The 22,408-nt window shown below is 43.9% G+C and overlaps 1 protein-coding gene across 1 annotated transcript in view; it reads right to left on the bottom strand.

Annotated features, from left to right (window-relative positions):
• Positions 1-20,104, bottom strand: part of LOC310791463 (interferon-induced very large GTPase 1-like) — a gene marked incomplete at both ends in the record, with an annotated part of 46,187 nt that extends 26,083 nt beyond the window's left edge. Inside the window, 2 exons of the mRNA XM_083653152.1 lie at positions 79-4,769; positions 19,798-20,104. Coding sequence (XP_083509278.1) covers positions 79-4,769; positions 19,798-20,104 — 4,998 coding nt within the window. The remainder of the gene's footprint in view (positions 1-78; positions 4,770-19,797) is intronic.
• Between the last annotated feature and the right edge of the window lie 2,304 nt (positions 20,105-22,408).

Here is a 22,408-nt window from a genome sequence, read left to right as displayed (position 1 = left end):
ATATAGTGAATGTCTTAATCTATTGTCAGAGTCAGAGTCAGAGTCAGAGTCAGATTCAGATTCAGAGTCCGTATTAACTGAAGTGTGATTATAGCTCCATTTTATATTGAAAGCATCCTTCAAACCCTTGAGTGCTTGTTCCTTTGTGATGCTCCTCCAGGCCTCTGGAACATCAGCTGGTTTGGCATCGCAACTTTCAGCAAATCTGTCATTGTATTTCACCAGGACAAACTTCCAGTAGTCAGATGCCTCTATGGAGGGGTCTGAGGGAATGTTCCACTCTGGATAGTAGTCATGGTATTGTTTGTAAGGATGGAAGTCCCAGTTGGTCTCCGCATTTTGGAATTGTCGTTCACTGTGCACGTCAGTTGTACATAGTGATTCACACAGCTTCTGTGTAGCTACAATAATGTATCTACCAAGACCTTGTGGCCGATGCACAGCTGCATGATGTTGCGTGTGGCCTGTTCCTGCAGCCTCACATGGCACTTTACAAAAGGGGCATTGCTGTCCACAGCCAAACACCCGCTTGAAGAACTCATCCTGTGGTTTGATGCGAAGTTTGTTCAGCGTCTCAGTGATGTCTTCAAACTCTGAGAATTCCTGCTGGAGCTCTTCCCTTAAGTCACCCAATGATTTAATGACGCTCTTGGTAAATGGATGGCATGTGCTTTGTATTTGAAACAGTACGCCTTTTACATCCTCCTCTGAGATTGAGATGTCTTTTTTCAAGTTATTGCGCATGTTGTTGATGAGCTCTGTGATGCTCTCATTGTTATCTGGCAACGGAGAGCCATCCTCTCCTTTGCAGGCCTGCTCAATTGCTTTTGTTATTTTTTCAACTATTACATCTAGATTGCTGTTTTTCAGTTTGCACAAAGTCTTGTCCTTTGACATTTCTTGTTTGATTTGCTGAAATATCCAATCTTTAACATATCTTTCATATTTAACAATGTACTTGACAAAACTCTCAAAGTCTTCCTTTTCCAGCAACTCTTTTAGAATGCTAAACTGGAAAAATGAACGTGAACTGTACTCTAGTGAATGGCAATTTGTCATTTCCTCCACAATGTTTACTCCCAGAGATCTATTGATGTAGTCTTCCACCGCAGGTTTGATGCAAACCCGGACAAAATCAGTTGCTTTGCGTTGGCAATGATCTGTCTGTTTGTACAAGTCCAGAAAATCTGACAAGTACTGGGTCTTGGACTTTTCCAGCCTAGTTCGGGGATCATTATCTGACAAGTATTTTCTGTGCATTTTAAGGAATTCCCTTGAGGCAATGCCACATATGTGACGTTTAATGTCAATCTCAAATTGGGTATTGGTTTTGAGGCGCTTGTAGCTTTGTTTAAGGGCTTCATCCACTTGTTTCAGAAGGTAATTTGTGAAAGTGTCATGGTAATCTGTGTTGGTCTTTGCAGTATCTTTTACCCATCGTGTGCAAGTATCAATTACATTGTCTGCAAAGCTCTGCAAAGCTCCTTTCATGTTTCGTTTGAGTATCATATTTTTAATATTCTTGATTGAGTTATGTTTACTCTTAGCTTTAAAATCCTTTGCAATTTCATTTAAGTCTCCAATATTCTGCAATTCCTCTTTGACTTGCCGATTTAAGAAATTATTTCTCAGCTGCTCGAGGATACATGCAGATATATCTCGTTCTTTCAGGCCAATCACATTTACAATTTCTTCAGTCCACATCTTCTCAAACTCAACTGTCAATCGTTCATGGGACAGCGCATCTTTTTTGCACGTGCTCAGAAGAATCATTACCCGTTCTTCAATCACAGCTCTGTATTTCCTCTGAATGTCTTGAGCCTTTTTTGTACTTTTTTTTAGCTCAAGGGCACAATCCAATTCATTCTTCACAGAATGTTTGATTTCATTCTCAAGACTATTGATACTTTTGACAAATTCAAATTTGTATTTCTCTATCAGATTTACATGTTTGCCTTTCCTTTTGTAGTAAGCCGTAAGTTTATTGATCATTTCTGTTTTTAGGGATGCTGTTTTTTCTGCTGCCTCTGATTTTTTTGATGCAACCAGTGTATTCCAACATTGTATGTCAGATTCATTGTCAGCATTGGAGATTTCCAACTCTGCTGCTGTCTGCCAGGCGTGAATCTCTTTTCTGAAGTCCCATTCCCATTGACTGAACTCTTGACAAAGGTTGTCATAGGCTTCAGCCACAAGAGTGTTCCTGAAACTAAAAATGAAGTTCTCATATTTCACGGCTTTCCAGAGACTACTCATCCATCCCAGAAACTCTGGTATCTGTGAGACTTCAATACTTGTGTCTGTTTTCAGGGTCTGCAAGATATTTGTCTTGAAATCTGCAACAGCTTCACTGTAACCAGTGTTGACTGGTGCCATCGGAGGAGTTCCAAGCCAAAGTCCTGGGATGTACCAGTTGTTTTTTTCCATGTCATAGTCCAGCACATCTGTGAATGCTTTAATATGAGGCTGTCTCTCCATGTCAGCTGCAATCTGCGTCATTTCATTGAGCTGATCCAAGGTGCGCTTTCTTTCTGTCAGGGTCTTCATATGAGCCGAAACTGCAGCAACATTTTGGTGCACAAAATGGCAAACTGGCTTTTTACCAATTCCCTTCATTCTTATGAATGCATGAGCTGCGATTTGCATGACATCTTTCATTTCTGTTGAGTTCTCCATTGCAATGTTGATAATGGTGACATCACTTAAACCAATGACCAAGGTTGCCAGCTGGTTGTCATGCTCATAACTATCATCCAGTTGTCCCATTTCAGATGACTTCAGACCCTCTGTGTCAATGAGAAGAATATAGTCACAATTCAAGTCACTTTGCATGTCCTCTCCAATTCTGAGGAAGAGCATGAAAGCTCCTCTAGTGCATCTGCCACTGCTGACAGGAAACTGCACACCAAACATGGTGTTGAGCAGCGTTGACTTCCCTGTACTTTGTACACCCAACACACTCAGTACTAACAGTCTGCTCTTCAGTCCAACCTTCCTGTGAAGCTCCATCAGCACATCAGTCACCCATCTCTCTGGGATGTTGGAAGCATCTCCATCCAAGAGCTCTAAAGGATGTCCATGTAGCAGCATTTCAGCAGCCAACCCAGGAAGACGAGATATTTGATCAGAAGGTTTTTTTGAGCTGAAGCAGGACACCTCATAGATCTGTCCCATCTCTCTCAGGTAATGCTCTATTCCCAAAGAGCTTGCCAGCAAATCCTGATCCAACTCTGCAATACGTTTTATATCTTTCTTCTCACATTGCTCTTTGAAATTGTTGCGCAGGTCAGACAGTTTGGTCCGTGACTGTGCATCAAGCTTGAGTTTCATCCACTTGAGAAAAAAATCTCTCTCCTCTATGTTAGGTGTGTCTAAGGTTACAATAAATGTATTCATTGCTCTAGATAGTTTGTATTGGCTTTGCTCCTTCCTAATGCTTACTTTATCTGCCTGTAGCTGACATTTGTATTCTTCCAGTCCTAAGTCACCAGCTTTTTGCAATCTACATTCCTCCTTCTCTAACCGGGCTAACTGTTTCCATGGATCTCCTTGCAAAGGAAGCCGTTGTTTCTTGTACTCTGGTATAGTCCGCACACCAATCCCTTTCATGATCTCCCCCGCTGCTTTCTTTTGGGGGTCACTTTTGCATTCATCCACAGACAGACCAAGTTTCACAGCTTTGTCACGCATATCTTCAATGTTCATTGTGATTTTTACATGTTTCAGTGTTTGGTTTAATGTTGTACACAGTTTGCTTGAAAAGTCTGCAACATTTACCCTTGGATCTTTGATTTTCACATTGTTGTTTGGCAAATCTAGGGCTTTAACTGTGTTCTTAACAGACGTCATGTTCTCATGAGCATCCCCCTCCTTGCGATTAACAACTATGAAGAGTTTGGATCTCACATCTTGAAGAGAAGTCAAAAGGCTGTGCTCAGTTTCTTCAACTTTGTCCAGGAATAGAAAGGTAGCTGTTGACACTTCAAAAAGAAACTTCAATTCTGTTGATGACTCACAAACATCTCCTCTCAAATTGGCAAAGGCAATTGGCTTTGGAAATGTGTCAAGTTTTTCTGAACCACAAGGGAGGTACCAGCACACCTCTACCAATCCGTTGGCAATTGTTCTTTGAACTGCTCCTCCTTTCATATCTCTGTGTATGAACACATTGAAATTCTGCTGACCAGTGCTGAGAACATGATTCAAACATTGAGACTTGGATAAACTACAGTTCTTCAGCCTTACAAAGGAAAAGAGTGGTATATTTGCATGAACAATGTTATCTTCGACAAACCCTTTTGATTCAGACATATCATGTGGACGCCATTCTTTGAGGATGCCTCTCAGAGCCCATATCATAAGGGTAGACTGACTGTTACTGCCAGGAGGTAATAACAGAGGAACAGGAAACTGGCACATTGACATCTTGAGGGCCATTTCCTGTTGCAAGAAGCTGTCAGCACATAGGAAGAGTGCTGTGATGAGGTCAAGAGGATTAACTGTAGTGTCATCTGTGGATGCATCTGCAGCAGAAAAGTCTAGGTCAAACACATCATAGTCTTCCTTGTGACTGTTTGATAGATGTGTGCAGTTCCTGCATTCTGCATTGATCTTAAAGAGTTTTCTGAGAAAACACCATGGTATTGCTTCCACTGATTCAACGTCTTTATCAAATATGTTGTTTTTGTTGATCTCCAGGAGTGATCGAAGAGTAAGCTTGTTGGGATAGAATTCCACCAGTCCAAGTTTAGCAAGAAAGTCCAAAAGCCCTAAAAGAGAGAAAAAAAAATACATTTTATTAATAGTTTTAGAAATGGACAACAGACAGCCCCGACAGGATTTTACTTTCATTACTTCTGCCAATGCCCCCCCGCCCTCCCACACACACACGCCCCATTCTGATGTTTGTCATTTTTATTTGTCTGTTAGCAGATAACTCCAAAAGTTCTGAACGGATTTGCATGAAACATTGCTGAAAATGTGTGCATGGAGCAAGGAAGAACTTTTTTTTTTTTTTTTTACCACGTGCGCAGCACTCTGGTCAAGGGACGGCTGATTGGGACTCACTCAAGCCCCTTCTAAACATGCAGTGAAATCCGGATTATGACCAGCTGCTAGCCGGTCGGCCTGCATGTTTAGAAACAATTAGCCGCCTTATGCGCACTCCCGCAAGTGCGGATCATTACCATCTGAGCCCCTAGTACAGGATCCGCATTGTTGGCAAAACAGCTGTTGTTTAACACTGGCAGCTCATGTTCCGGATCATGTATGTCTGAATGGGCGGGTGGTTAAATGGACTTTACAAACCAATAATGTCCCTGTGCTATTTAATAATTTCATGAATGGACAGTTACGTGGCTGGATTATTTGGAAGAGAGCCAAATTAAGTGAGTAAACAAGTAAAAGTTGAATCGTTTCTTTCCCCCTATCTGAGATGATAGCCTACTACTTACTGCATTAGGATATTGGGTGATACAGTAGGCTACGTGAACGTTGTACTGTTGTGAACTTGTGAACACTGATGAATAGGCTACCCGCTAACATTCACGTTACACGTAGCCTATTAATTAATCGTTTAATCGTAAGCACAATCGCTTATATCAATGAATTAAAGGATGGGTTTACCGATGGGGAATATGAATATATATTAATTCTTAAAAAATCTTAAATTTCGAATCCGTTGAAATTTTTGAAATTGCTTGTTCACAGCCAGAGAAAAAAAAAATGAAAAAAAAAAAAAAAAAATTGGGCCAGGTGACGCGTTTCGCGTCGAAACGCGTCACCTGGCCCATTTTTTTTTTCTCTGGCTGTGAACAAGCAATTTCAAAAATTTCAACGGATTCGAAATTTAAGATTTTTTAAGAATTAATATATATTCATATTCCCCATCGGTAAACCCATCCTTTAAATGAGCAAACTCCCGGTTTCCTCAAGTGCTGCAAACGGCTTGAATAGTTTATTTTCTAGGCTACAGTATGTGAAAATGCAAGAGGGTGATAGTTGCATCAGTCTATACCGAGACATATAGCCTAACTTTTGTGGGGATAAATAAATTGAAATCTAATCAGATATGACTTGAATGCCACTTGTAAAATCATCCACTGTTTAACGTTAGTGCGACGGTGCGACCATTATTTTGACTGGCGGCTTTTGGGCGATGTAACAAAGGCAAGCGCTCACTTTTTTGGTACATTGCCACCCAACGTTATCGCCTGAATGCGTCGGAATGCATCGGCATGTGCGTTATGGAGTAGTGTGTTTGGCAGAGATCTCATGTTGTGGATGCAGTGTATGGAGACATGTGCGTTATGGAGTAGTGTGTTTGGCAGAGATCTCATGTTGTGGATGCAGTGTATGGAGACGTGTGTTATGGAGTAGTGTGTTTGGCAGAGATCTCATGTTGTGGATGCAGTGTATGGAGACATGTGCGTTATGGAGTAGTGTGTTTGGCACAGATCTCATGTTGTGGATGCGGTGTATGGAGACATGTGTGTTATGGAGTAATGTGTTTGGCAGAGATCTCATGTTGTGGATGCAGTGTATGGAGACATGTGCGTTATGGAGTAGTGTGTTTGGCAGAGATCTCATGTTGTGGATGCAGTGTATGGAGACATGTGTGTTATGGAGTAGTGTGTTTGGCAGAGATCTCATGTTGTGGATGCAATGTATGGAGACATGTGTGTTATGGAGTAGTGTGTTTGGCAGAGATCTCATGTTGTGGATGCAATGTATGGAGACATGTGTGTTATGGAGTAGTGTGTTTGGCAGAGATCTCATGTTGTGGACGCAGTGTATGGAGACATGTGCGTTATGGAGTAGTGGGTTTGGCAGAGATCTCATGTTGTGGATGCAGTGTAATGTATGGAGACATGTGCGTCATGGAGTAGTGTGTTTGGCAGATATCTCATGTTGTGGATGCAGTGTATGGAGACATGTGCGTTATGGAGTAGTGTGTTTGGCAGAGATCTCATGTTGTGGACGCAGTGTATGGAGACATGTGTGTTATGGAGTAGTGGGTTTGGCAGAGATCTCATGTTGTGGATGCAGTGTAATGTATGGAGACATGTGTGTTATGGAGTAGTGTGTTTGGCAGATATCTCATGTTGTGGATGCAGTGTATGGAGACATGTGCGTTATGGAGTAGTGTGTTTGGCAGATATCTCATGTTGTGGATGCAGTGTATGGAGACATGTGCGTTATGGAGTAGTGTGTTTGGCAGATATCTCATGTTGTGGATGCAGTGTATGGAGACATGTGTGTTATGGAGTAGTGGGTTTGGCAGAGATCTCATGTTGTGGATGCAGTGTATGGAGACATGTGTGTTATGGAGTAGTGTGTTTGGCAGAGATCTCATGTTGTGGATGCAGTGTATGGAGACATGTACGTTATGGAGTAGTGTGTTTGGCAGATATCTCATGTTGTGGATGCAGTGTATGGAGACATGTGCGTTATGGAGTAGTGTGTTTGGCAGAGATCTCATGTTGTGGATGCAGTGTATGGAGACATGTGTGTTATGGAGTAGTGTGTTTGGCAGAGATCTCATGTTGTGGATGCAGTGTATGGAGACATGTGTGTTATGGAGTAGTGTGTTTGGCAGATATCTCATGTTGTGGATGCAGTGTATGGAGACATGTGCGTTATGGAGTAGTGTGTTTGGCAGAGATCTCATGTTGTGGATGCAGTGTATGGAGACATGTGCACGCGTTTTGGGCATTAGTGCCCAATTCTGTTCTTCAGGCTCTCCTCCGCATCGCACTCCACTCCTCCCCACCGCCCCCGCGCTCCCCCCACCCACTCTACTCACCATCGAAAAAACTGACTATTTCCATAAGAATATGGTACAGTAAGAACGTGGTAATACCATGAAAACAAACAAGGCTTCCTTTACAGTACAGTTTAAGCTTAGTTACTGGATAACTTGTGAGGTTTTACTTGATAACGTTTTGGAATGTACATGGTACAAGTTTATAATTACTGGGTAAATACCAGGTAGTTATCACGTTAATATCTGGTAAATACCAGGTAAATACCTGGTTATTACCGGGTAAATACCTGGCCATTGTTGGGTAAATACCTGGTAATTACCTGGTAAATATCTGTTATTATCAACCTAACACAGTCACATTTGATAGGTAATAGTGGATGTTTATAATCTATAATCTATAATTACTGGGTAAATACCTGGTAGTTGTCAGGTAAATATCTAGTAAATACCTGGTAACTACCAGGTAAATACCCAGTAAATACTTGTAATTACCCGGTAAATAACTTCTAGTTACCAGGTAAATACTTGGGAATTGTGGGGACTGTAAAAGGAAGGGTTACGCAGTAGTCTTCTCCCCAGAAGCGAATGTGGCTCTGGAGGAAGAATTGTTAGACCTTCTAGCAAAGGAGGCAATTTCTCGTGTCCCCCTGTACAGAGCGGCTTTTACTCCCGTTACTTCCTCACAGCATAAAAGTCAGGCAGTGTACACCCAATTCTGGACCTGTCATTTTTCAACTGCTTCATAGTGAAGCGCCAGTTTTGCATGTTAACAATCAGACATCTGATGACATGCATAAAACAAAACGACTGGTTTGCAACGATAGACCTGGCAGATGCCTACTTCCACATTCCATTCTGCCAGGAACATCGCAAATATCTACGCTTCTCCTTCAAAGGAGTAGCCTACCAATACAACCGACTCCCATTCGGTTACGCGCTAGCTCCCCGCACCTTCACCAAATGCATGGAGCTTGCCCTGGTCCCCCTCTGAAAGAGAGGCATTAGAGTCCTACACTACCTGGACGATCTGATCCTTCTAGGGAATTTGAGGGGACAGAGTGCCATACATATACATAGTTGGTGCGGAGTGGAAATTAAATATAAATGTTGATAAAACCAAAGTACTGCATTTCAGAAATCCAGCAAAGCCCCTGTCCAGTTTTAGCTTCTCCTGCGGGCTTTCCCCCTAGAGGTCGTCAGAGAGTACAAATATCTGGGTCTTTACTTAACAGAGTTCCTAGACTATAGTGTAACTGCTAAGCATCTAGCCTTGCATGCTAACAGAGCACTAGGTGCAATTATAGCCAAAAGTAAAGTATTGGGTTGTTTCCCCTTTAAATGTTTCACTAAACTGTTTGAATCTCTGGTTCTGCCCATCCTGACCTATGCAGCTGCTGTCTGGGGTTACAAAAGTCACTCTTGTATTAATGCTGTCTTCAATAGGGCATGTCGTTTGTATTTGGGTGTTGGTAAATACACACTGAATGCTGCCATTCAAGGTGATTTGGGGTGGAAAACCATGTGGCAACACCAGTGGTCGTGCATTTTTAAGAACTGGAAGAGATTGTGTGGTATGCCGGATAACAGGCTATGTAAACGTGTGTTTCTGTGGGCTAACCAGATGAGAAATGTGAAAAACTATGCTCATACTGTACGAACATTTTTCAGCTCTCTACATTTATCCCATCTCGCCAGCACTCATCTAGTTCTCTCAAGAAATGATCTACGGAGTCTTGATCAAGCAGTTGCAGAGGCAGACAAGGAGAAATGGCTCTTGCAGATTAACAGGCCAGACGGAAACAAACTCCGTACTTACTGTTCTTTTAAGAATGTTTTTGAATCAGAACCCTATGTACAATGCATTATGCCCAGGCAGCATAGAAGTGCCCTTGCAAAGTTTAGATGTGGAGTCGCTCCCTTAGCTCTGGAAACCGGCAGATACACCAACACCCCAGTTGAGAGTCGTTTCTACACACTGTGCAACAGTAGGGCTCTATTGAATCTGAAGCCCACGTTCTATTACACTGTGAACTTTACAACAACATTCGCGCTGATCTTTTTATTTTTCTATCAAAACACTATGATAATTTTAATGACCTTGATGACATAAATAAATTGTGTAAAATTTTAGCTGGTGAACACGGTATTAATGAATGTGCCAAGGCCTGCCACCTCATCCTAAAAAGAAGAGTAGCCTTCATGAGCACCGCCCAATAAACTGCCCCCTCCTTTTACATATTGTATTGCCAACTGTATTTTCTGTGTAATAGTACTTGTATGTATGTTTTTATCTTTTATTGTTTTGAATTGTATTGTGTCTCACAACTCCATGTGAGTGGTCCTCAACTTTTTAATGCACTTTTTGCTGTTTTTTATACTATACTTGTTTGTTGAGGAGTGACACAAAAATAAAGATATATCTATCTATCTATCTATCTATCTACATACAAGAGAAACGGTGGAGCACCTCCAATCACTGGGCTTTGCCATAAATTGGATGAAGAGCTCCCCCTTTCCCAGCCAGACGGGGGTGTATCTAGGGATACACCTTAACTCCAAAACCATGAGGGGGAGATTATCCTCAGAAAGGGCAGAAGCCCTTCTCTCCCTCCTCTGTTTTTGTGTTCCTGGGACATCAGTGACAGCCCTCACCTGCTAGGTACAATGGCAGCAAGTCATGTGGTGGTAGCGCTGGGTCTCCTCCACATGAGGAGAATACAGCACTGGTTCAACCACACAGGGGTAAACCCAAAACGAGACAAAAGATGCATTTTGAAACTCCCCCTCTCCATCCGGCCGGATCTAGAATTTTGGGGAGCTATGGATGGGGGGGACATTCAGGTCCCAGGGGATCGGGGGGCGTTGGAGACAGGCCCCTCCGCTACACATAAATGCTCTGGAACTTCTGACAGTGTCAGAAGGGCTGAAGCACTTCTCTCCCCAGCTGAGAGTCCAACATGTGCTGATCAGAACAGACAGCACAACAGCAGCGGCATATATCAACCGCCAGCGGACACGCTCCACCAAACTCTTGGAGATAGCGAGGGGTTTGCTGACTTGGTCACAATCACACCTGCTATCCATAAAGGCCCTATTCATTCCAGGGAAAATCGAGTCGCAGACCTTATGTCACTCGGCGGTCCTCGGCACGGAGAATGGAGGTTGCTACCCATTCTAGTGCAACGATTATGGAGCAGGTTTGGCAGGGCAGAGGTACACCTCTTCGCAAGGAGGGAAAACGCGCAGTGCCCACTATGGTTCTCCTTGAATCCAAGGGACGAACCCCCATTGGGGGTAGACGCCTTTTGCCAGAGACCCTGGCCCAGGACCCTCCTGTATGCCTTCCCTCCCATTCCACTGATCTCGCAACTCATGTCAAAATTACAGGAGGGCTTGTCCTTGATTCTAGTGACACCAGAACGTACAAACGCGTCATGGTTCCCGATAATGGTGTAACTCTTAAGGGCCGCTGAGCGGGACCGCTTGGCGAGACTAGGCCTATCTCCAAACGTAGTGCGTACTATTCAGGACGCCGGGGGCCCCTCCACTACCATGGTTTATGCATGTTCCCTCCCTATCATCCTTTCATTCTTACAATCTCTGGCAGATAAAAGCCTGGCCGTGGAAACTATCAACGGTTATGCAGCGGCACTCTCATCTTGCCACGAAGGTTTTGGTGACAGAAAAGATTTTTCCCATAACCTTCTTAAGCGATTCCTGAAAGGATTAAGACAATCGCGTCGATTTGCATAGAGGTTGTGACATGTCACGACCAACATTTCAGGGGGTCCAAATTGTCCCTACCAACTTTTAAGCAACCTTATTTGCATTATATTTGGAGTGCAGTTATATAGGTCATTTAGATTGTCTTCCCATATTTTGCAAGGATAGAATTGACCCTACCATTATTGAGTGAAATTAGTTTGCATTATGTTCAAAGTTACATTTACCCCTGTTTCTCACCACTGAATGGGCCAGTCCAATTTTTTTTCTCCCAAACTCACGTTTGATTGGCTCATTTGGCTGATGACCAAACAAACGCCCACCCACACACACACACACACACACACACACACACACACACACACACACACACACACACACTAAAGGGCTCATTATACTCGAGCAAGCTCCGTGGGGTGGAGCTCCGTGAGTCTCCGCGAGTCACCGTGCGGACCTCGCGCTGGGGCAGATGCTTATACTCAGAAGTGATCAGCCAAGTGATCAGCATGTATTGTACAATGGTAATAGTGAGAACAGCCCGTGAAAAAGTCGCAATTAAATGCTATTATGTGCACTCACTGCGCTTTCACTCTCAAACGACCGTACATCAGCACATGAATGAATCACCAAACTTGTTTTTACTGAATAGCCGTTTCAGTTCTCAGCCCTGATAGCCTACTCTGTGCTGCTTTTAATCTCTGTTAAACTGTGTGAAGTGACTTGCACGCTCTGTCTGGCGCTCCCTCATCCTTTCATTCTTACAATCTCTGGCAGATAAAAGCCTGGCCGCGGAAACTATCAAAGGTTACGCAGCGGCACTCTCATCTTGCCACGAAGGTTTTGGTGACAGAACAGTTTTCTCCCTCATGCATGGCCATCAGAGCAGATGGAGGCTCTGCCACTCTGTTTCCAAACCCCTCCTTCATCCCTAAGTCCATGGACAGCTCGTTCAGATCAAGAATGATCTCCCTGGAAGGTTTCTTTCCACCCCCTAATAGTGATCCCACTGAGGAGGTGGAGGAGATCGCCTATGCCCAGTACGCGCCTTGGCTCAGTACGTTTTACGCACGGCAAAGATCAGGCAGACACAACAGCTGTTTGTCCACTACAGAGTTCAGTCACTGGGGACCGCTCTCTCTATACAGCGGCTCTCTCACTGGCTCTGTGATACCATCACAGAAGCCTATGTGGTAACAGGAACTGAACCCCCACAGGGCATCAGAGCACACTCCACCAGATCCATGGCATCGTACATGGCCCTGTTGAGAGGCATGCCCATAGCGGACATCTGTGCAGCGGCCTCATGCGCCTCAGCTGGTCCCTTCATCCGTTTCTATCTAAAGGATGTTTCAGGGGGCTCTCTTGGCTAATTTCCACCACATATAACAACACAGTACAGCTCTACTCGACCTGGTCTTACTCGTCTCTACTTGATATAGACTCTGTTTCCATAGCGAGTTTACTCGCCTCCGCCCACACCTGGTCGTCATAGCGACCGCATATCTGCCCTCTGCACATAGCCGAAGTAGGTTATAACGTATAACGTTAAAATTAAATCCATACACAGAACTTTTAAACTGTTTATGAAATACTGGTGCCTCTAAATGACCTACAGTGTACATGGGCAAATGTGAGAATCGGCCAGGAGAATGGATATCACTTTGTTGTTACTCAAACTCACATGCATGCACTGCACGGGGGACGGGAGTTGCGCTAGAGGGAGAAAGGAAGCCTCTACCCCGGCGGCCTCTCACCAGGCAAGACCGCGGCTTCGCTAAACCCCCGCCTGCGGCCTAGCCGAGCCAACTACAAAGGGCTTCCCGAGGAGCAGACTTTTCTCTCTCAAAACAATTGAAAACCACCGCATGTTAAAGCTGAGCAAGGAGATCGATTTTATTTCACCAGAGCCGAAGGCAGCAACACAAAAGACTGATGGAAATAACATTAACAGAACAGAAGAGAAGGTAAGCCCCACTAAACTGGTATCCAGCATTGACAGTAGATACAGTCAATACGATTCTGCCTGACCAATCAGACGTCTGCAGTGTTTTCATGTCACGGTATGGTACCGGGTTCACAGCGCTGGAACCTCAACAAAGCAGGGACCAAAACTAGCATGACTCAACCCCGACTCAACCCGGGCTGTCCACGTTTTTGATCTGTGGAATGAGACAAAAAAGCGAGACGAGCTGGGCGGGGCCGCGCTGATACCAGAAATGGGCTTCTGACTCACTCAGTACTGGGGGCAGGGGAAAGCAGGTAATCCCTCTTTCCATGCGCATTACACAACAACTGGTGCAAAAACTCCAGACCACGTCTGAAAGGTCAGGAACTTAACAGGGACTTTCTTAAAATAATTTTCCCTGTTCCTCTTCCCTGAGGGAGAAGAACGCCGGCCACCTTATGCTTGCCCTGGGCTCCTTTTCTCTAGGAGGATTCTTTCTTCCTTGAATGGAAAGATCAGGGAGAAGAATAATGCACATTTTGGTTCCCAGGGCGATAATTCATCTTTGAGAGAGCTAATGGCGCTTTATAACAAAAAAATGCTCTGAGGGGGCTTTCCTCCATCAAAAGCATGACAAATAGGCTAGTAGAAGTTTTCATTTTCCCTATTATACAGCCACATGTTATTTGAGTTCTCCCCTTTGAAAACCACACCTACTCCCCAGGTTCAGCCTGTGAGGATGCTAGGTGAACCAAACGGGGGCACTCTGGTCCCCCCCCCGTGACAATGGGGAGTGGCCTAGGCTAGGACAGACTCTTACTTCACCTACCCGAGCTACAGTATCCGTCTATAGCCAATGGACCGGTTGTGTCGCAGCGTGCGTTGATGAGATCGGCTCCGCCCTTATCCAGTAGGCACCGCCCCTAAAAGGGCGGAGCTAATAGAATATAAACAAAGGTTTTAAAATAAACCCTAGTTTATAGATATTAGCATCGCCCTTTTAGGTCTGGGCACACTGCTCCACATATAGCGAAGACAAATTTACAATTGGGAGCAGATCAATGGTAGCCTGGTAAACCAGCCCGTCACGTGAACTCACATTTCATTTGGTTCGGCGTGACGGTCTGGCCCCAACTCTTCACGGAGTCCTTAGCAGGGGCAGGAGCATGGGCGGGCGTAGTTGCCTTGACAGACAACTCCTTCAGCCAATCAGGGCCGGATACAGTCAAACCCAAATCCACTTGGGAGAATGGCAAAAACAAAAGCCGAGAAACTCTGCGGTTGCGGCGATACTCCTGTACTTGTTTAATTGTTGCTATTTCTGCAATAACTGCACTTTATGGCTGTTTAAACTAGACAAACGCTGACATTACTCCCGAGACGGTCAGGCAAGGAGGTGGCCATTATTGTTGTGTTAGTGCAGTGCTAGTAGCGTTCCTGATTGGCCAACTTGCACTGTCAATCACAGCGCAGTCGCTGATTGGCTCTTCCGCTCTGCAGCTTCTGCTAAACCCCCCCCACTGGCTTTGGGGCCAGACCGTCACGCCGAACCAAATGAAATGTGAACTCACGTGACGGGCTGGTTTACCAGGCTAGATCAATGGCAGCGCCAGAGGGTTATACCCAACTAAATGAGATAGGTGTGCAAGTGGGCGTTGCCATGGTAAACCTTTGTTCTGTTGTCAATGGCCAACAGGGCCACTCCACTGACTGTAAAAATAACAAAGTAACTAACCCAACCTAACCCAAGTATGGGAAACCCCGGGTCTCACTCTAGCTGCTTCTGGCTAAAATATTTAATACAAATAACAAAATAAAAATTATGAAGATTATCAAAATGCCAAACTTCAGGCTTCAAAACGGGAGTCCACAAACCAATGAGTGATGTGTCAACAAACCAATGAGTGATGTCACAGTGGCTACGTCCATATTTTTAAAGTCTGCACAAACCATAGAACAAAAAACTGAAAAACTGAACAAATTAAATAAAATTACGAACCCTTCTTTGATGTCTGCAGTTCTGTCTGCTTCTGGTTTAAAGCCACCCCAAACTGGCCTGGAAACCTGGTTATGACTGCATCTGTAATTAATAAGAAAGATTGCAATTCGGTTTTAACAATGATATGTAATAGTAGTATGTAACTAAGAAGTCTCAAGCAAGTCCCATGTCCTTTTTTCTTTGTGCAAGTCAAATCAAGTCACAGGTTAGTGAAGGCAAGCCACGTCCCAAGTCAACTAACTTTTTTTCCAGCAGTTCGCCAATTTCCTTCATCCTATTATAAAAGGGAGCATGTCGGCAATGTCTGTTCTCTCCGTTTCAATTTTTGTCCCACTGATGATGTCATCAGTGATGTCATAAGCCACTGATGATGTCATCAGTGATGTCATAAGACTGATGGATGTAAACTAAAGGGGCACACACACACACACACACGCACCCGCCCGCATGTAAACTTAAAGTCGAGCTGAACCCAAAAATGACTTTTCTTTTCTTTTAGTTCAAATACCTGGTTATGCAGCGCACCTATTTAATAATGTATGCCAAAAAAATCACAAAAATCTAATTTCTTTAGTTTTTCACACTTTTTCACATCAAAAGTTCATTTTTCAATATTCCACCTAGTACTATTGAATTTCTACCCCATTTCAACCAGTGCCTAGTGCCTGTCATCTGACAGAATTTCTAGCCCATAAACTATGGAGGACCAGGAGAGTCTTACGCTAATGAATAGAGTGTCCCCTTAATATTTATCCAATCGTACAATTAAAAAGAGTAATTTCAAAAACAATTCACAAATGACGTATTAATACGTCATTAAAAAGTCGTATTTGGAAAAGGAACTTCAAAAACATCCATTAAACAGTGTATTTCAAAATGGAATTACAAATACATCATTTAAAACATCATTTAATACATTGTTTCCTTATTCCTATTCGAAATAACCATTTGGAATTGTATTTGAAGTCACTATATTAAATCCCCGATTCGAAATAACGATTGGAAATGCCATTTACCCATTGCATGACACTTTTGGCCTTAGCCTAGAAAAACTGTGTAAAACAATGAAAATTAGACATGTACTTTAATTTTAAATTTGACATACCTTGTAGGCCCTGGAGAGTCTTAAGCTAATGAATAGAGTGTTCCTTTAATAATTATCTAATCGTACAATTAAAAAGAGTAATTTCAAAAAGAATTCACAAATGACGTATTAATACATCATTAAAAAGTCGTATTTGGAAAAGGAACTTCAAAAACATCCATTAAACAGTGTATTTCAAAATGGAATTACGAATACATCATTTAAAACATCATTTAAACAGTGTATTTCAAAATGGAATTACGAATACATCATTTAAAACATCATTTAATACATCATTTCCTTATTCCTATTCGAAATAAGCATTTGGAATTGTATTTGAAGTCACTATTTCAAAACCAATTCAAAAAACCGTTTGGAAAACCATTTCGTTTTAACATGACACTTTTTTGCTCTTTGTCCCCAGCCAAACAGTGTCAATCGTGAATTGAGCCCCCTAATGCAAATGAGCCATGTAACAGGCTCTCTGATTGGCTAGAGAGCTTAACTGAGCCAGGCTCTTTCGCGCCTCAAAGCTCTCTAGCCAATCAGAGAGCCTGTTACATGGCTCATTTGCATTAGGACCATGGATTCACGATTGACACTGTTTGGCTGGGGACAAAGAGCAAAAAAGTGTCATGTTAAAACGAAATGGTTTTCCAATCGGTTTTTTGAATTGGTTTTGAAATAGTGACTTCAAATACAATTCCAAATGGTTATTTCGAATAGGAATAAGGAAATTATGTATTAAATGATGTTTTAAATGATGTATTTGTAATTCCATTTTGAAATACACTGTTTAAATGATGTTTTAAATGATGTATTCGTAATTCCATTTTGAAATACACTGTTTAATGGATGTTTTTGAAGTTCCTTTTCCAAATACGACTTTTTAATGATGTATTAATACGTCATTTGTGAATTCTTTTTGAAATTACTCTTTTTAATTGTACGATTAGATAATTATTAAAGGAACACTCTATTCATTAGCTTAAGACTCTCCAGGGCCTACAAGGTATGTCAAATTTAAAATTAAAGTACATGTCTAATTTTCATTGTTTTACACAGTTTTTCTAGGCTAAGGCCAAAAGTGTCATGCAATGGGTAAATGGCATTTCCAATCGTTATTTTGAATTGGGCATTTAATATAGTGACTTCAAATACAATTCCAAATGGTTATTTTGAATAGGAATAAGGAAACAATGTATTAAATGATGTTTTAAATGATGTATTCGTAATTCCATTTTGAAATACACTGTTTAATGGATGTTTTTGAAGTTCCTTTTCCAAACACGACTTTTTAATGACGTATTAATACGTCATTTGTGAATTGTTTTTGAAATTACTCTTTTTAATTGTACGATTGGATAATTATTAAGGGGACACTCTATTCATTAGCGTAAGACTCTCCTGGTCCTCCATAATAAACTAACTACTAACTTGGCCAATTGTATGGAACATACTAAATAAATCAAACGGTAATGTCTGAGAATGCAAAGAAATGTAACTGGCTCGTTAAAACTCGCATTCCAGGAATATTGTACAGTATTTACCGCAATAGCGATAATGGCGCGCCGCTGAGAGCCTGGTTGTCAGAGGTCGCCCCTCGGAGATTGCAGGCGGGCGGGCAGCACCCATGCATCAGATTGTCCGTTCGTTCCACACAGAAGTAGCTGGCTGCCTGGTACTTGGCGGATCCCACTCGCGTAGCACGACAACACGCTGAATCCCACTCGATTTGGGGGTGGAACACGCCAGGATTGGCCAATGCCAAAGCCAGTCCCCAGAATTGTCGAATCAAATCATCGACATGCTGCTATGACCCGCCTCTCAACTTGTCAATGTGTCATCTCAGACAAGTTATGTTTTCAGTCTGAAACAGACTCTGACCTATGGGCCACACGGGTTCAGTTCGACTTTAAGGGCAATAACATTTTGTGAGCAACACACACACAACCGCACCCGCCAATAGAATAGGGGAGGCCAAGCAGCAGCTGTGCTGTGGGCGAGGCCGCGCTGCGGCCAAGCTGCGTATGCGAGCTGCAGGGCCAGCTCGGCGAGCTGCAGGGCCACCTCGGCGAGCTGCAGGGCGGGCGAGGCCACGCAGCGACCGAGCTAGTGAGCCTGCACAGCGGGCGAGCCAAGGAAACGAGCGCACGTAGCTCGTGAAATCCCTAGTGTGGAATTTTTTAATCCGAAACTGATGACTCTTGCCAGCTTAGACCGGACACAAAAAAATAAGCCCACCCGCCCCGAGCCACGACCATCCTATTGGCTGCATTCATGGGCCCGGCCCGAACCTGAAATATTCTTAGTAAGTTGGCTGTTAATCTAAACCCGTGATTCCAAAATTGTGGGCCGCAGCCCACTAGTGGACCATCGAGGTACTGGCAGTGGTCTGCCAACACTCCCGATTTTCGCAGACAATCAAATGGCTGCAGCAGGGTTATTTTTTAAAGCTACAGTGGAGATCCTGTTATCAGAAGAAACTAGAAGACTTAAGGCATCCACTGGTACCAAGGATAATATGCTAGCTTGTTGGGAAGGGGACTAAATAACACTCCAAACATGGGTTAAAATTGGGCGAGGGAAATCTATTTCAAAGGGGTCCCTTGACAATCTATTTGAAAGAAAAGTGTGCGATCTGGCTTTAAGTATTTTGCCTAAGGTTTTGGATGTAGATTATTAATTTCCCTTATACCCAAGTTCACATGCTCTGTTAATGAAATGAAATTATATAGGGAAATACATCATCTTAGTTGCGTGTGCTGATCAGAGTTGTGATGAAAGATTTGGGTGGGCCCTGGAAGATTTTCAGATTTCAAAGAGGGCCACGGCATTCTTAAGTTTGAGGACCCCTGATCTAAACTATATCCATGTTGTCTGTTCATTCTTATCAATACATAAGGTTTTATGGTTAAAATGTTATAAAACGGACACAATTTTCAAACCGGGAGGGCTGCTTCCCCCCCTAGGCCCCCCACGCCACGTTAAAAAGACCTCTGTATTTCTCAAACCCTGGCTACGGCCCTAATCAATTCACAGTCCAAATGAAACCAACAGCTAAAGCTGCATTAGTAAATGAACCCTGGGGTTCAGATAGAGGTACAGTCGTAAAGTTGCATGGACAAAATAGACATGCAAAGTGACACTTTGTTGAACATCTACTTTGTGTCACTTTGTGATCATTTAGTGTCCACATCTAAATAACATGTTACCAGTATTTAATTATAAGGGACACTGTGTTATTTCTGTTTTTATTTTTTTATCATGCCATGACTTACCTTTAAGTCCTGAACTGCTGTCAGACTTCTTCAACTTCTTCACTAGATCAGTCCTGTGCAGCCTCGTCAAAACTATCTGGGTCACCTCCACAGAGTGTTGATTATATCTCTGCACCAACTCATCCACTGTGTCCGCCATGTCTGCCTTCTCCAGTCGTTTATTTTTGATGGCTTTGATACCCTTTACATTGCCAACAACCCCCAGTTCCCACTGGAATCGAGAGAACGATTCTTTGTTCAACTCCTCCAGTGTATCGATAAGGAGCTTTTTGACACTATCTTTATCCCATCCTTTATCTGCCGCCATCGTTGCTTCCTGACTTCAAGTCAATCGTCAATGGTAACACTAAACGTGAAACATGAAAACATTCTTAGAGAAGCATTGTCTCCAAAGTCAAATGTTGGAAATCTGAGTACAATTATATATATATATATATATATATATATATATATATATATATATATATATATATATATATATATATATATATATATATGAGGGATCAGCCGAGCAGCATTTTGGTAAACAAACCGCTTCACTGTGTGGCAACGGCAATGGAACCCTATGGAGCACAAGTGGCGCGAGGCGTGAGTGTCTGACTCTAGCCAGTTAACTCTGTTTACATTTTAAAAACGGCGACAGTTCACACAACTTTAACACGACATGCATATATTATACATCAAACTCTTGAGCTACTTCTGCTCATATATATATATATATATATATATATATATTGTAACAAATCGCGTATTCGTCCAAGGAACCGGAGACTTGTAGTTGGTACAGGGTTCTGTATTCACAGGCTCATTGACCTAGCTTCCAGCGGTAGCCTTGCTGCTAGCTCTACACACAACACCCGCTCTAGCTCCCTCGCATAGCTAGACTTCCGCCCTGGCCGCTGGTCACATACACACCCTTCCCCCCAGGAACACACCCACACACATTAGTTCCTAGCTAACACGGAAACACCACAATACACGTAATTACCTGGATCGCTACATATCCCCCACTCAACTTTAATGTCGCTCCCACGCGACACCCACAACCCACACATATCCCCCCTGTACCAAAACACACCAACACTAACATTTTTTGCATTCCCCCAAATAGTCTCTTATTATTTCACCCCTTCTTAATTTTCGTTCCACCACCACCATTTGCATTTCTTTTCATTCCTTCCCTCTTTTCCCATTCCTTTAAATTCAACCCACATTTCAATTCACATTCCCATTCCAATAGCCATTTTCTTTTTTACACACATTCGACTCAATTACCCGTTTACGTTTTCCCTCTTTTCTTTACACTCATCTTCAATTTAACTCAAACCCATCATTTACATTATTTTCTTTTTTCTTTCCCCTTCATTACCTTCCTTTCGACCACCACCATTTCCATCCCCCCTTTTACAGCTTCTGTCCCACCCGAAGCACATTACAGTCAACACAGCGAAGGCAGTAGTCCCGCACATCCTCCTTGTGTTTGCCCCAGTAGTAAAGTTCACGAACCTGGCGGAGTGTCTCTTCAGGCCCGAAATGACCGGATCCAGGGCCCTTGTGCACCCACCGTAGCGCCAATTCTCGCAGGTAACGGGGTACAACCCACTGGAACCCCTTTTTTCCGTGCCCTGTCTTCGCCAACATCCCCTCATCCAGACGCAGGTCTGAAAACATGGCCCACAGTCCCTTCGTGGCACCGGAAAACATGCAAATGTCCTCCACAGGGGGCCGGCGTCCGGCCATCACCCACGTGATCCCCGGGCCGATATCCGCGTCCTCCGCCTGTCTGCGTCTCCACTCACCCCTTGTGACATCCGTGATGTCCCTGTCCTCGTCTGTCGGCTCCACCTCTTGCACTCGCTCGTCCTCCCGTCCCGCTCCCCCAGGGGGCGGCGTGTTGAGGGCAGCAGGGCAAACACCACCGGCGTCGATCTCCACCTCGGCTCTTTGCAGTGCAACCGTAGGGTGTGTGTAGCGGCTTGGTTGGGCCGGCTCCTCCGGTGGTAACCCCTCTCGCTCACCCGGAGACATGAGCGTCGCTCCCCTGGCTGTAACAGCATTGCAGGTGATGTCTCTCTCTTCCCTCTGGCTGTTCAAAACAATCCCCGCTCTCCTGATGGTCTCGTCGCTAATAATGATGTCGCGCTCTACCGGCTGGTATGCAGAGCAGCTAGGCTTCTCCGGCGTTAGCAACACCCGTCCATCTGGACACACAGTCCACACTCTCCTGACCTGAATGACCGGCTCTGCACTGCTGCGCTGCTCCGCTGCTTGTTGCTCAGGCTGCTCCGCTACTCCGCTGTTCCTCTGCCTGTTGCTCCGGCTGCTCCCCCGGCTGTGTGTCTCTTCCAGCGTTCACACTCTCCGTGCAGTCTCTGGCCAAGTGCTCAGGCGAACGGCACGTCCAACAAAGTCTCACCTGTCCGCCGCCTGCACGTCTCTCCTCTCCCGCTGCTCTCCAGTCCCCGACAGCCTCCCGACACTCCCTGGCCATGTGCCCCAACGCACTGCATGCCCAGGAGGCTCCCTGCTGTCCCCAGTACCTTTGCTCCGCATACCCAGTCCGTCTCCCGGGACCGCTTCGGCACCACCTCGCCACGTGGCCCGGTTCTCC

Source organism: Poromitra crassiceps, assembly GCF_964638095.1.
Source record: "Poromitra crassiceps genome assembly, chromosome: 16".
NCBI lineage: Eukaryota > Metazoa > Chordata > Actinopteri > Beryciformes > Melamphaidae > Poromitra > Poromitra crassiceps.
The sequence above is the reverse complement of the archived record's forward strand: the minus strand, read 5'-3'. Positions and strand labels throughout refer to the sequence as shown.